The 14,108-nt window shown below is 39.8% G+C and overlaps 1 protein-coding gene across 3 annotated transcripts in view; it reads right to left on the bottom strand.

Annotated features, from left to right (window-relative positions):
• The window catches only part of CAMKK1 (calcium/calmodulin dependent protein kinase kinase 1), a 110,152-nt gene that overhangs the window by 51,531 nt on the left and 44,513 nt on the right, over nt 1–14,108 (bottom strand). For all 3 annotated transcript variants that reach the window (XM_088152266.1, XM_088152264.1, XM_088152265.1), the window contains exons 2-4: nt 12,487–13,042; nt 4,122–4,169; nt 661–714 (exon numbers count right to left, since the gene is read on the bottom strand). In XM_088152266.1, coding sequence (XP_088008392.1) covers nt 661–714; nt 4,122–4,169; nt 12,487–12,939 — 555 coding nt within the window. In that variant the 5' untranslated portion in view covers nt 12,940–13,042. The remainder of the gene's footprint in view (nt 1–660; nt 715–4,121; nt 4,170–12,486; nt 13,043–14,108) is intronic.

Below are 14,108 nucleotides of genomic sequence, written 5' to 3'. Positions count from 1 at the left end.
GAAAGAAAGAAAGAAAGAAAGAAAGAAAGAAAGAAAGAAAGAAAGAAAGGGAGAGGGAGAGGGAGAGGGAGAGGGAGAGGGAGAGGGAGAGGGAGAGGGAGAGGGAGAGGGAGAGGGAGAAAGAAAGAAAGAAAGAAAGAAAGAAAGGAAGGAAGGAAGGAAGGAAGGAAGGAAGGAAGGAAGGAAGGAAGGAAGGAAGGAAGGAAGGAAGGAAGGAAGGAAGAAAGGAAGGAAGGAAGAAAGGAAGGAAGAAAGAAAGAAAGGAAGAAAGGAAGAAAGAAAGAAAGAAAGAAAGAAAGGAAGAAAGGAAGAAAAGGCAGGCAGACAAGAAAAGGCAGGCAGACAAGAAAAAACATATAATTATGCCTTTTGTCCTTCTTTCTATTGAATTATTATTCCTTTTCTTTTCAAATATTGTTCAATGGCTCGACAAAGCTGGAAAGCCATTTTGTGTGGGAGATTATTGCTATGCCAGCTCAAAATGAAAGAGATAGGGGGAACATTTTAAGCAGCTAAAACAACAAGACTTAGGCAACCTTGACCAATCTGGTCACCACCAAGTGTGTAGGAATTCAAGGCTATCAAGGAAAATGCCCCATCCTTGTCCCGTCTCAGCCACATGCATACAGCAATGGATCAGGGGAGGCACTTGCAACTTACATAATACTGATCGTCATTTTCATTGTAGGCCAGCTTCACAACTCCATAAGAACCCTAGAAATAAAAACACAACCAAAATCACTGTGTTGGTTGAGTCTCTTGTTTCATTGACCTGTTCCAGGGAGAGTCAGTCAGTCTAAAACTCTGTCCCAAGATAGAAGATTGTGCTTGTAAAACCCACTCTCCACCGCCTCCCCTCCTATTTTTTTTTCTGGCTGCCTCCACTTCATATTTTTTTATTCCCCCACTCTTTGATTTGTGGATAGTTTTTGGAGAAGGGTGGGCAAGCAGATTTTGAATTTTCTGCAGCCCCCATAGATGATCATCTGAAATGTGGGGGTACAATTTCTTGCTACTATAAAGTACATGAGGGTACTTTATAGGGTAAGTCTAAAAACAGACTTTATACATTTTTTTTTAAGACAAGGAAAAGCATAATCATATCCCATCCAAAAACTAGAAAAGCCATTCTCCTGTAATGCATTTTGCATCTCTGCACCACTGATCATCCCTCGAATCACCCCACCCCCCAAAAAACTTTAACTGCAGCTTCTAACCACTGCAAAAACAATCTGGTGGGACACACTTCAGATGGATGTTGCTTTCTGCTTGGATAAGGAACTGCCTGAAATAGAGCAGTATTGCAATGCCGTCAGCCAGCAGGTCAAGGTTGGGGATCTGTTTTTGATCGTGCCAGCTTTTCAGGCTGCCAAAAACTGCTTACTGCTTAGAAGTTGCTGGCAGCTCTCTTCTAAAATGTACTCCTGAAGATAATTTCTCTCTCTGGTGGCTGCATCCTTCCATTCCTGATGCCTACTGTTTATTACTCTCATTCTGTGGAAGGACAACCCAGGCTGGTCAGCAGGCAGCCAAAATGCCAGCAGATCCCAGACTTGTCTATCTACTTGTCTTCTTTAGCCAGGTTGCAATTAAAAGTGGAATTCACAGAACAGGAAAGAGTCTAGATTTATTTATTTATTTATTTATCAGATATAGATAGCCACCCACCTTAAGCAACTCTGAGCAGCTCACAACAATATTCAATTTATTAAGTAGCGAAATATCCTGTGATGTCCCTGTGAATTCTCTACATTGCCCAGGGGCACCAAGGGGCACAGTTTGGGAACCCTGGCCTTAAAGGCTTAAGGCACTCATTTCATCTTTTTCAAAACTCCCACTCCCCTCCCAATGAACTGTATCTTGGGTTCTGATCACGCCACCTTTGGGGTACAGCTCTCAAAGCCTACAAAAAGATAGGTGCAAGTCCTTGAGCAAACAGAAATCATTCTTCTCTGGTAAAAGAGGTGTATCTCCTCCTAGAGCAGGATTCCTCAACCTCAGCAACTTTAAGATGGGTGGACTTCAACTTCCAGAATTCTGGGAGTTGAAGTCCACCCATCTTAAAATTGCTGAGGTTGAGGAACCCTGCCCTAGAGAATTTATCTTCATTTAGTCTGCAATCTGTAACCCTGCTTTCAGTGCAAACCTCTAGGTATGGAAAATATTCACCTATTTGCTCTAAAATGCCTTTCAGCACTGGGAGACTTCTGATACAAGAAAACAGTTAAACTACATTGCATCTGAATGGAAATAACCAGGCCCGATGGCCAAGGTTGGCCTTTTGAAGTTCCAACAACCGGCTGCATTAAATGTTACTCAAAGTCTTTATATCATGTTTGAACGCTCCAGGCAGACAGCCAAGTAAAGTGCTTATAGATGAAAAGGAAAGTGTAACACTAATAATTACAATTCCAGGTATAATTATAATGACAATGCCAGCCAATAATTATTATTTCCTTACCTTGAGCTTTCCTCATGAGAAACAGAGGTGATAAATACAACATTTGTCTATCTAAAATTATTATTTGCGTTTTTGAAGGGGGGAAATGTATGTAAAAATGCTTGTCCCCTAATGGGGAATTAGCTCTGAAGCTAAGCAAGGTTGGCTTGGCCTTGGATGGAAGACTTCCAGGGATTATCAGGGCTATAAACTCGAGTAGAAAGTTAAAAAAAAATGGAAAAGACAACAACAAACTGTTGATGTTCTGCAGCTAAGCTCTCTGGATGTGTCGGTAAATTCACAAAGAATCAAACTCAACCTAGAAACCTTACCTTAACTAATGCAAACCTAAAGCACAGGTAAGTAGTTCTGAAACTGATTAATCAACCATATTGATGGTTAGCACTAATATTTCTGTAGAAATGCTATGATTGTCTGCCCGTCTTTGAGTGTCAAGTACTGAAAACTATTGGCTCTACAATTAAACATGCCCACTGAGACACCCTCCTTCAAGATGGAGAGATGGAGTATAAAAATATCTTGGTCCCAACTAGAACACCACAGTGAAAGACTGAATGAAATATACTGTAAGTATCTGTTGAAGTCACTGTTTTGGATATCAACACTATCTGGATGAATACAACAATCAAGTATTGGAGAGCATAATACTTGGAGGGTTCAAAGTGCAAAATGCAGACATCTAAGAAAACCAGAGTAGAAGGCAAATCATTAAAATACATATTTGAATTAGCTTTTCAGTTCATAAATATCAGTTTGCTGTGTGTGGCGCACTTGGAAGGGTTCTGATGACTACAAAAGAACTCTGGAGTCAGTCTGGCCTGCAAGAAGCCTACCCTGTCTTAGTGAAGACTAGTACTCCATAATAGTACTTTATGACTGATAAAAGTATATATCAGTTAATATTTGAAATCCCAAGAGATTAAAAGTGCCAGTTCTCTTATGGAAGGAAAGGGCTCCATATGATGTTAGACCAACCCAACAGACAGATGCCATTCTGATAAAAGGAAAACTGGAGTGGGCTGATTTCAGACTTGCAGAGTTGACTTTATTTTATCTTATCTTTTACTAGATATTTACTGACCCAATGTGGGAAAAAAATTGCCTGTTTTATTTCTGATCACATAACTCAGTTAAGAAATATATGATCAGTATCAGAACAAGCTTGCTCATGCTTGCACTCAATAACCTCAATAATAAAGAACTCAAAATAAGTTCTTTTTCCCTGAGTTCCCAGTGTAGTGCCTATGAAGCTAATGCACTCACAGACATCCAGCAAGCTCCAAGCCACACCTGATCCTTATGTTAGATTCTTCTAAGTGAAAAAATAAAAAAACAAAAATGGGAAGCTAGCATGCTACCTAGCAAATATTCAGTTCAAGAACAATCTTTCTTTCAAAGAATTCTTCTGAGTTCCACCCCACCCCCATCCCTTGCTGTAATGATACTTTTTTCAGCAACAAAATTGTGGGTGTTTTCATTATTTCTGGTTTTAGAAATAATCATTCAATTATTTTATTCTAAATTTATTAAATAATTTTAGAAATTTAGAAGGAACCAGAACCTTTCTAAATCTACTGCAAAACATCCAGAGATCTCCCAGTTAATTCCAATCCACATTCTGTCCAACCCTGGGGTAGAGAATAAGATGCTATAAACATACCTTTCCTATTTCACTTTTCAGTTTGTATTGATTCAGCTGCACACAATCCTGTGGATTAAAAATGATAAACCAAGTTAGTATGTAACCTCGAAAAGAATGGAGGAGGGGAGCAACAAAAAAATAGAAGGTCTGAGATGTAGTTTCACTTCTCTCTTAGCTCCTCAAAATAATGAGAAGTGACAAATATATTTTGGGACTTCACTCACTAGGGAAGATAAGATATAAATATTTGTAAGCTGCAATGCTTCCAATCTTCTTCTGTTCAAAAAAGTACAGCAACAGACAGAAGAGACAGCTTTGCCATAAAGGGACCATAAAGGAAGTTGTCCAGCTGTATTCCCATATTAAAGTATCAAAAATCCTTCATTACATTATTTTGTATTCTATTTCAATTTTGGGGGCTTTGGAATCTGGGTGACTTTGGTTAGGCTCAGAAGCTATGCAAGGTCAGACCTGGTTATTATTACTGGATGGGAGGTTACCCAAGAAATCCCAAAGCTTTTGGCTAGACTAGGAAGTTTGCTAGGTAGCATGCTAGGAAGTTGAAAAAACCATTCCAGAAGGTGCCAATGTCCGATCATTTCCCTATTGCTTCCGCCAAGAAGATGACATGGACGTGTCCATAAAGTCACCAGGAAATAAGCCTGACTTGAAGGAGACTTTGACTCTAACCCACCCCTCCTCTGGGTCAAGACTCTTCTTCTACAGTATTTTTACTAATGTGCAGGAGATGACATACCTCTCTCTGAAATACCTTGCATACGGAGGGGAATAAACAATGGAAGGAACTGAAAAGTAACATTAATAACCCACAGTTTTGGAATTAGTGTTAACAATGCTGCTAGTTAAACTATTATTCAAGGGGAGGGGAATTTGAAGCAACAATAAAAAAATGGTGGCAAAGGAAAGGACAGGGAAAACATTTTAGCTCTTTTTACAATAGATGAAAAGCTCATATTTCATAGAAAAACAATAAATGGGTATGGCAAGATCTCAATTTCTTAAGTTACAAGGGGGTACTTTCCAGGTATACATTAGGAAAACAAGAGAACTCAAATACGAGGCAGTGATTGGCTCTCCCTCATGGGAATAAACGTATTTTGGGGATGCTGAAGTTGTATTGCACTGTACATTTCAGATTCCACCTGGAGCAAAGGGGTGGACAAGGTTATCTTTCCCCAACCTGGACTTCCTCCAGATGCATGGACCAACTGCCAGAATGCCACTATGGCCATTGCTCAGAATTTTAGGAATTTAAATTCACACAAGAAAGCTAGAGTAGGTTATCTCCAAAGGCCCTTCAACTCCATGGTTCTATTGTCCCTTGATTCTATGCTGTAGCACTAAATCTCCTGCAGTGAACATGGAGTAGGACCTGATTGTAATTCTATGAAATGTCAATGATGTGAGAATGAACAATGGGTTCCTTTGAACTAATGACAGAAATACTCAGGAAATAATCATCACCCTTCCTGCTCTCCGCCCTCCCCCATAACAGCTACTCATAAACACTAAGGGGAAATCTTTTAATGTTTTGCTACTTTTGATTAATCAGAAAGTGAGGTCTGGGAGAGATCTTTGGCTATATTTTGCTCCTTTCTAAACGGGTGTTTTTGAAGTTCTCTCCCTCATCATGGAACTGAGCACCTGGTCTTATTTTATGTGCAGTCTGCAGTGGGCAAGAATAACATTCCAAAGACAGAGCATGCAAATAAATATGAAGAGCATGTATGTCCCAGGCCACATTGTTATAGAGGGAAGTATCTCAGAAAAGGAAAAAACCTATTTTTTTAGAAAACCACTCCCTTCTGTGTGAAACAGAAGAGGGTTTCCCACCTTTTGAACAAAAAGGCATCTATAACTGGGGGCTCTAGAAGACTGCAGCCCCTACCCACTTTTCCTACAAAGAAAAGGTTGAAGAAGAGCCCAAGAAATGAAACACAATAAAGCCACAGAATAAAATCTCCTAAAAGCAGCAAGAACATCTTCCAGTCTACTAAAAAGATGGACTAAGAAAACAGCCTCACTCTGGATAGGCATATATTTGTCACTTCTCATTTGTAAATTATTTCACCTCCAAAGAAAGGGGAATCCAGACAAAGGTCTGAAAAAAAATCTAAATAAGCAGGCAGGCTCATCATCGTCATCATCAGATAACAATATTGCTTATTCAGATAATGATGACTGAAGAAGAGAATACAATAATCTAGCATGCCTCAGGTTACCATGGCGAAGGGTTGAGCAAAAGCAGAGATTTCTAACCTCGCAACCACCTCTTAAAGTCATCTTTTATGACTACCTGGAGGACTTCCCACCACACCTTTTATTTTCTCTTTCATCCATGAATCCTCCTGTTTTCTATCTTTTTATCAACCAGAACTTTTGCACAAAGTGTGGCGATAAGATAACCTTGAAAACTGCTATCAGCTAAGCCCTAACTATATAATTTTCAGAGACTGATACACATAAATAGAAGAAAGATAGTTTTATGGTTTAAGGTAGCAACAAAACAGCTCTAGGTTGAATGTTCTCATTGGTCAGCACCTATGTCTTTATTATGCTGCTATCTAAAGATCTGGGGTTGAACTGGAAATAATATTTGCTAGTTTGGGCTTCGGGGCCAAAGTTCTACTCTTTGGTGTATTCAGCAGTTGCAACTACGGCTGGCAGTGAATGCAACAGACCCACTGCCCTCCTATGCGGCATACTGGTATTAGGTTGTTTTGTTGCTGCACAAAGAATTACTGTAAACTACAGTCAGATAATTAATCAAAGGTCCTGATTCATTGGATTTCAGGATGCTGTTCTGTGAGAGTAAGCCCATGAATGATATTTACATGGCCAAGGTATACAAAACAATACAAAATATTACCCACAGTATTAAATAAAGTAGGATTATTTCTTTGCATTGTATGTGCCTGTAATATGCAAATCATATGTACAGTATTGATACATACCATAGGAAGCCAAAATTAAGCTGTAAGGTTCTGGGAGAGAACAGTCAAATGGTGGAGTGGAACCCAGAAAAAACCAAGATAATGTCAAAATAAAAGGCCAGAATCAACCCCTTTAGAAGTCCGGCTTGTATTCTATTGACCCTCTGGCGTCCATACTGAAGCAGCTGCTGCAATCCACTCTCTGGCCACCTGTGCGAATGGTGGCACTGTAGCATAGCAGGGATCTGGAACTTTGTTGCTCCCTTATGGTGACTTGGTCCACGTGGAATTGGTTGCTCATTTCAGACAGAGTTTTTAAGAACACAGAAGCAAAACCCCGCTTCTTGAGCCTCTGAAGCAAAAGCAGACACCTGAGGCTGAATCAGGTTCAAAAGAACACAGCTCCCAGTTCCCAAAGCTACTCTTGTTCCATTTCTGCTGAGCTGGGGTGCTAGCAAAGGATTCCTTAATAATTGCTTGTGAATAAACATGAGAGACTTTTGCAGATTCTCCCCTTGTCAATTGTCTAAAAGTCAATAGAAAATGGTTATAAGGATGGATAGAAGCCTCTGACACAACCCTTCACAATGGAGAAAAGGAAGTGAAGAGGCTTTTGCAGCAGCCCTAACTAATGCAGAAGCTAATCTATGGGCTGGACCAAGGATTGCTGGATCAAAAAGCAGGATAAGGAGTGGTGCTTGACAGAACCCAGGATGGAGCCAGATGGCATATGGATAGAACCTGAGATCAAGGCTAGATCTAGGCAACAGTTTGAAGCAAGGCTGGGGGTTAGGAGAGAACTGTGGGAAAAGCCAAAAATTAAAATGGAAGAGGAAGATAAGTTTAGAAAAGTAACACTACAGTAATACAAGATGCTAAATTAGGAGGCAGAAATAACAGTGGATAGAAGAACATCGGGTTTAGAAAGACCTTTCAGTTCAAACAAAATGCAACTAGAAGTTCTTCCCTCTTTCCTATCCAGGAGGATCTAATCACCAGCTTGCGTGGGTAATTCAGTCCCAGGACCTCAGCATATCTGCAGAGAAGCTACATCCCACAGTTCAATAGCTCACCATAAGGGGAATCTGAGAAAAACAGATCTTGTACTAATTCCTGATTAGGAAGATCCAGTGAAAAGCTGGCTGGGTGGAGTCACTCCAAGATCCCTGAGAACCTACACCATACCTGGCTTGCCACAGACAGGAGAGGGAGACGTTGGCATATAAATCGAGCAGTTCGTCACACCTTTAACTACACTGTGGGGACAGATGGCACTTGGCTCTTTGGAGGAAAAGCCTGATGGATATGGTATTGACAGCTCTCAAGCCAACTTGAGAAAATTGTCCTATTCTCAAGGGTTAAATGTAAAATTCTCCAAGATAGAAAGGAAAGAGGAGGATTGGGACTACCTGATTTTAAATTGTATTTTGCTGCCTGCTATTTGGTTTGGATTAAGGAATGGCTGTTGTTAAGAAACAAGAGACTTTTAGAATTAGAAGTACATGGTTTGTGGTTTGGGTGGCATGGTTACTTATGGTATGATAAAGTTAAAGTAAACATAGATTTTAAAAATCATTATACAGGTAGTCCTCAACTTATGACCATTTGTTTAACGACTCTTCGAAGTTATGACAATGCTGAAAAAAGTGACTTACTACCTTTCCTCACACTTACAACCATCATAGTGACCCCATTATCATGTGATCAAAATTCAGGCACTTGGCAACCAGCACGTATTTACAACAATTGCAGCCTCCCAGGGTCACATAATCACCATTTGTGACCTTCCCAGGGGGCTTCTGACAGCACTGAAAAAAGTGACTTATGACTGTTCCTCACACTTATGACTGTTGTACCGATCCCGTGGTCATGTGATCAACGTTCAGGTGCTTCGCAATCAGCATGTATTTACAATGGTTGCAGTATCCCAGGGTTATGTGATTGCCATTTGTGATCTTCCCAGAGGGGTTCTAACAAGCAAAGTCAATGGGGGATTCACTTAACAACCGCATGATTTGCTTAATAACCCCAGTGATTCATTTAACAACTATGGCAAAAAAGGTCATAAAATCAGGCACAACTCACTTAACAACCACATCACTTAGCAATGGAAGTTCTGATCCCAATTGTAGTCGTAAGTTGAGGACTACCTGTACCAGGAATGCTATATTATGAATATGAAATAGATACAAACTCAGGCTATGCCCCAAAATATTTTTGTTGATCTCAGCCCAAGAAGTGTTTTGCAGAAAAGAAATGAGGGGCAAAGAAAAATGGCTAACTTATAAAAACTTGTTAGTACAAGAAAATGTAGAGCTTCAGATGAAATCAAGAGAGCAACTGATTGCAGAGTGGTTTAGTTTTCAATGGTTTTCATATGCACAATTAAGAGAAAGATTCAGTATAGATAAAGAAGTATCAGGAACAGAATATGATGTATAAAGGTACTTGTAATTACTGTCTGAAATGTGAAAAACATGAAAGGACATTTTGTCATTCATGGTGGACTTGTGAAAAAGCTATTGGACACAAATTCGTATGTTTGTGCAGAGAGTTTTAAAAAATAATATTCAGATGAAACTGGAATTTTTCTTACTAGGGCTTATGGACAGTTAACTAGAAAAGGCTCATGGACCACTGGTTTTATATATGGTAACTGGAGCGAGGCTATTATATGCACGAAGATGGAAGACTACAGAAATACCCTCAATGGAGAAGTGGATCGTGAAGATGGCTAAGTTTGCAGAAATGGCTAAATTGACTTGTTTGATTAAGGAGGGGACTACAATTACTTTTTATAAAAGACTGGAAAACTTTATGAATTTTTTGCTGAAAATGAATAAAAATTAACTGGTGATTTTGGGATTTATTAATTTAAAAAGTTTGTTTATGGGAAGAAAGGAACCAAAATATGCAATTTGGGAGGGTGGAGATGGTAATTACTATGTATGTAACTGCTTGCGAAGAAGATTGGAAGTTGCTGCTTTAGATACATTCCTTTTTCTTTTTCTTTGTTATCTTTCACTTTTTTTTTTTTTTTTACTCCTTTATATTTTCTTCCTCTTCCTACTTTTCCTTTTATGTTTCGGTAGTTTTTTAATCCTGTGTATAATCTTCTTATAATAAAAATTACTTTAAAAAGAAAGAAAATGGTTCTATCCTCTGATTCCAAACTCTCACCTAGTATTTCACTTCTTCTTCTGGAAGCTTTGGAAAGGAGTTAAATCCCAAGAAGCAGCCTTCAGCTCTAGCCTTATTGCCACAGAACATATGCCAGCTACTCTTTGCCAAAAAAATGTGTCACTGGCTAGATATGCAGAGGCTTCACATGGCACCTGCTTTTGCCGTTCCTTGTTTACACAATGCAGTGGGGAAGCACTCATCCATCTTCACTTTCAACTGATGGAGCCACCTTGAGCATAAGCCAGCAGCACATGGCATTGATTGATTTCATCTTCATTTTTGCCAAGATGAGTAAATTAGGTTGCATAATGATTGCAACCATAGCAGTATGGATATGCTGCCTCCGGGGCCTGACAATGACAAATGATTTTAGGAGGCTTTTGAAGGCATTCTTATGCATCGGAAGGTTCTGGGGAGATGGGTAAGAAATTTGTCTAGGAAAGCAGACAATCTCCAACCCTACATAATGTGCTTGTCAAACACTCTGATGATTTAGGTGGGGGCCAGGAGAGAGAAGGAATGGCAAAGAAGCCAACTCTTCGATAAAACAAATGTTTAAGCCAGCCTTCCCCAATCAGATGCTTAGCAGATGTGCTCAGCATTTACTCAAGACTCCCTATGGCACTGTGTTGGTTAGGAAGCTTGAGAGCTGAAGTCCAACACATCTGGAAAGAACCAGATTAGAGTAGCCTGCTGTACACTTATACAGTTAGGGCCTGTGGCAAAAATACTGCAATGTGGAGATTCCAGCCCTTCCAGCCCTCTTTCTTGCCATTCAGTTCTCTGTTTCATCTTTCCCCTACAGGTCTTTCTGAAAATCTTTAAAAAAAAAATTGCATAAACCTCAAGATCCTACTCCCCCCCTCCCCAGTTATGTATGGGTTTGGATTACATCAATATCAGAAACAAAGAGGATGTCTTGCAAATAAAATGCCTACGTATGCTTTGTGCCCTGTAAACACTGAAAATAAAACATGCCGTATCTATATTAAGTCTTCAGTGAGTAGTTATAGGAAAGATAAATTAAAGATGAAAGGAAAAGGGCAGGAAGGGTAGACCTAGAAACCCAGAATAAATAGATATGTCTAAGAGACAAACTCAGTCATTCCCCTGCAGCCTCCATCAATGTCACATCAAACACCACCTCTAGCAACAGCTTTCTGTTTAAAAAGAATTGTGGCAGGTCACAATCATTATGACTTCTAGTGTGCTTAAAGAGACTTATTCTTTGGCCTTCTCAGAGATCCTTGACAATGTCAGAAAAATAAAAACAGGCAGACATCAGAGGGAAGCATATATTTTTGCACAAGATGGTAATCACAGATTCAGTTAGAAATATGGTGTAAAGGAATCTTTATTAGTATCATTATTCTTAAGAGTTGACGGAGTAGCTTATCTTTACAACAACTCTGTGGGTAGGTGCACTGGAGATACTTAATGGCTGAAACAGGAAGGAAGCACTCAGTTGCTTCCCATTACAAATTGCAAATGTCTACTTTGGTCCCCAAAAATCAGGGATCCCTTTTTTGTCTACTACACTGCATTGGCTTTCACCAAAGCATGTCTTCAACAACTGGGTTTTCTCTTACTGATAAATTTACATAGCACTATAGAGAGATAGTATTGTTACTAGTGACTACTATTACAAAGGAATTAGTCGATCCTCAGCTTGTATATATTTGGATGGAAATGTCACAGGAACCTCTTGCATTTCATGGCCATTTTGCTTTTTCCTCTGGACACAAATAAAAATATATCTGCCAACTAAGAACAATCCACAAGGGAGACTTGACTTAATGAAAGTTGATGCCACAAAACATCAGCTAGTCTTTACAGTCCAGTGAAACTGTTATGGGGATTTTTGCAGTTATCAATAGTGTAGCAACTACACACCCTTTGCCTGCATTAAATTTTTAAATTGCTTACTTTCCACTCTTGTGTGAGTCACCCTGGGAAATGCTACACACGTCAGCCAATAAAATAATAATAAGCAAGCTACCGCTACAGATAAAACTTCCCAAGGATATGTGCCAAAGCAAATGCATCCAAAGATGATGGTAGAGAGAAATGAAAGGGGCAGGTGGTAAAAATATGACTCAGGTAGACTGGTCAGGGGCAAGGAATGCTTGCATTAATGATTAGGAATAGTTGTGGATCTTGGTGGATCTTTTGCACTGCTGAACTACAGCTATCCCCAATGGGCATAATAGCTAGTCATCAGAGTGGGCCATGAAGAGCAAACTTACCGCAGCATCTGAGATGGAGACTCGGTGGGACTCTATTGTTGGCCTCCTCACTATTCGTGGTGAAATGTGTGTGGAGGGTCCTGTGGCATATGGACCAAAGTCTGGAAGATCAGCGGAACTCAAGCAATTTCCAGTAGTCTTTTCTTGAAGAGAATACTTCCTGCCAGTCAAAATGGGCCTTTTGGGGACCTTCTTTGGTGCATGCAGCTTATTGGTGCCATCCAGTTCTTCAGATGTTTCTGAATCAACACTGACCCCATTCCTTTGGTTTTTCGCTGCTGTGCAGTTAGAGAACAGAACATTTTCTTCTATTGCTTCCTGACTGTTAGGTTTAATAGCATTGGGACCAACAGCTACACTGATGGCAGCTACTCTCTTGGCAAGCTCTGTCTGGGCATCTTTGCAACACATGTCTGTGACTTGGCCAACAATCTCTGCTGTGGAATCACCCATATTTGAATCCTGGCTTTTTATGTTATTAGATGATGGTGTAGGCCATCGGGACTGAGTAGTTCATTTGAAGCATCCAAGGTGGGGATTTCAGCCACATGGATCTCTGGAAAGAATTGTAATAAGGAACAGGGTAAGCAAAGAGGAAGCCATTATTTTTAATCAGTACAGCAGGGGTAGCCAACTGGTGCCTTCCAGATATTTTGGAGCACAACTTTCATAATCCTTTGCCATTAGTTATTCTGCCTAAAGTTCATGGGAGGTGAAGTCCAAAACATTTGGGAGAGCACTGCTGCAACAGTATATTGCACTTGTACTATTTTCAAACACCCCAACCATCTTGATTTACCTGTTATAACCTCTCTTGTAAGTGCATTACTAGCCCTGTTTTTGCCTTTGTGGGATGCTAATGTATATCTCTTGAACTTTTTTTCTCCAACCCAACACTCTTCAGATGTGTTGAAATGCATCTGGTAGAGAATTATTGGCATTGAAATCCAATATATTTAAAGACCACCAGATGGAGAAGGCTGCTTTAGAAATTAAATCACAAGGCTGGGAAAGGATGGATCCTACTTCTATTACACTCCCACCTGTTCACATGTAAGAATATAAGAAGAGTCCTGATGTATCAGACCAAAAGCCAATGTGGCTCATCATTCTGTGCTATCAGATGCTTACAGGAAACTCACAAACATGGACTGGAAGACTGTATCTCACTTCCACTTCTCTAGGAGCTGGTATTTAAGGAGTGCAGGCTATGATTCAGGAGTTGGTATCAAGCCATCCTCAGTGACAGAGGTGGTGAGTGCACCATTGGGAGACATGAAAGCACAGAGTAGGGATAGATCATCTTGGAAAAAATCTATCTACATGGTTGCTAGGAGTCAAAAATGACTTGATGGCACATAATAAATTTTTTAAAAAATCAGGCCATCAATGGCTATTAGACAGCCCAATCCTCCATAAGTATGTCCAGACTCCTTTAAAAAAAAACATTTCAACTGGTGATCATCATCACATCTGAGAGCAACGAATTCTACAGCTGAACTCTGTGTTCTGTAAATAAATGTTTTCTTTTATCAACCTTGAATCTCCCTACATTTCATCTCAATGGATGATCCCAAATCATCCAGAGGGAGAAAAATGTCTCTCTGTTCACACTTCCATAC

This window comes from Python bivittatus, unplaced genomic scaffold, assembly GCF_059951505.1.
Source record: "Python bivittatus isolate LINGU-HERP-01145 unplaced genomic scaffold, Pbiv_v1 ctg000690_np1212, whole genome shotgun sequence".
Lineage (NCBI taxonomy): Eukaryota > Metazoa > Chordata > Lepidosauria > Squamata > Pythonidae > Python > Python bivittatus.
Note: the sequence above shows the minus strand (reverse complement) of the source record. Positions and strands in the feature narration are given on the sequence as shown.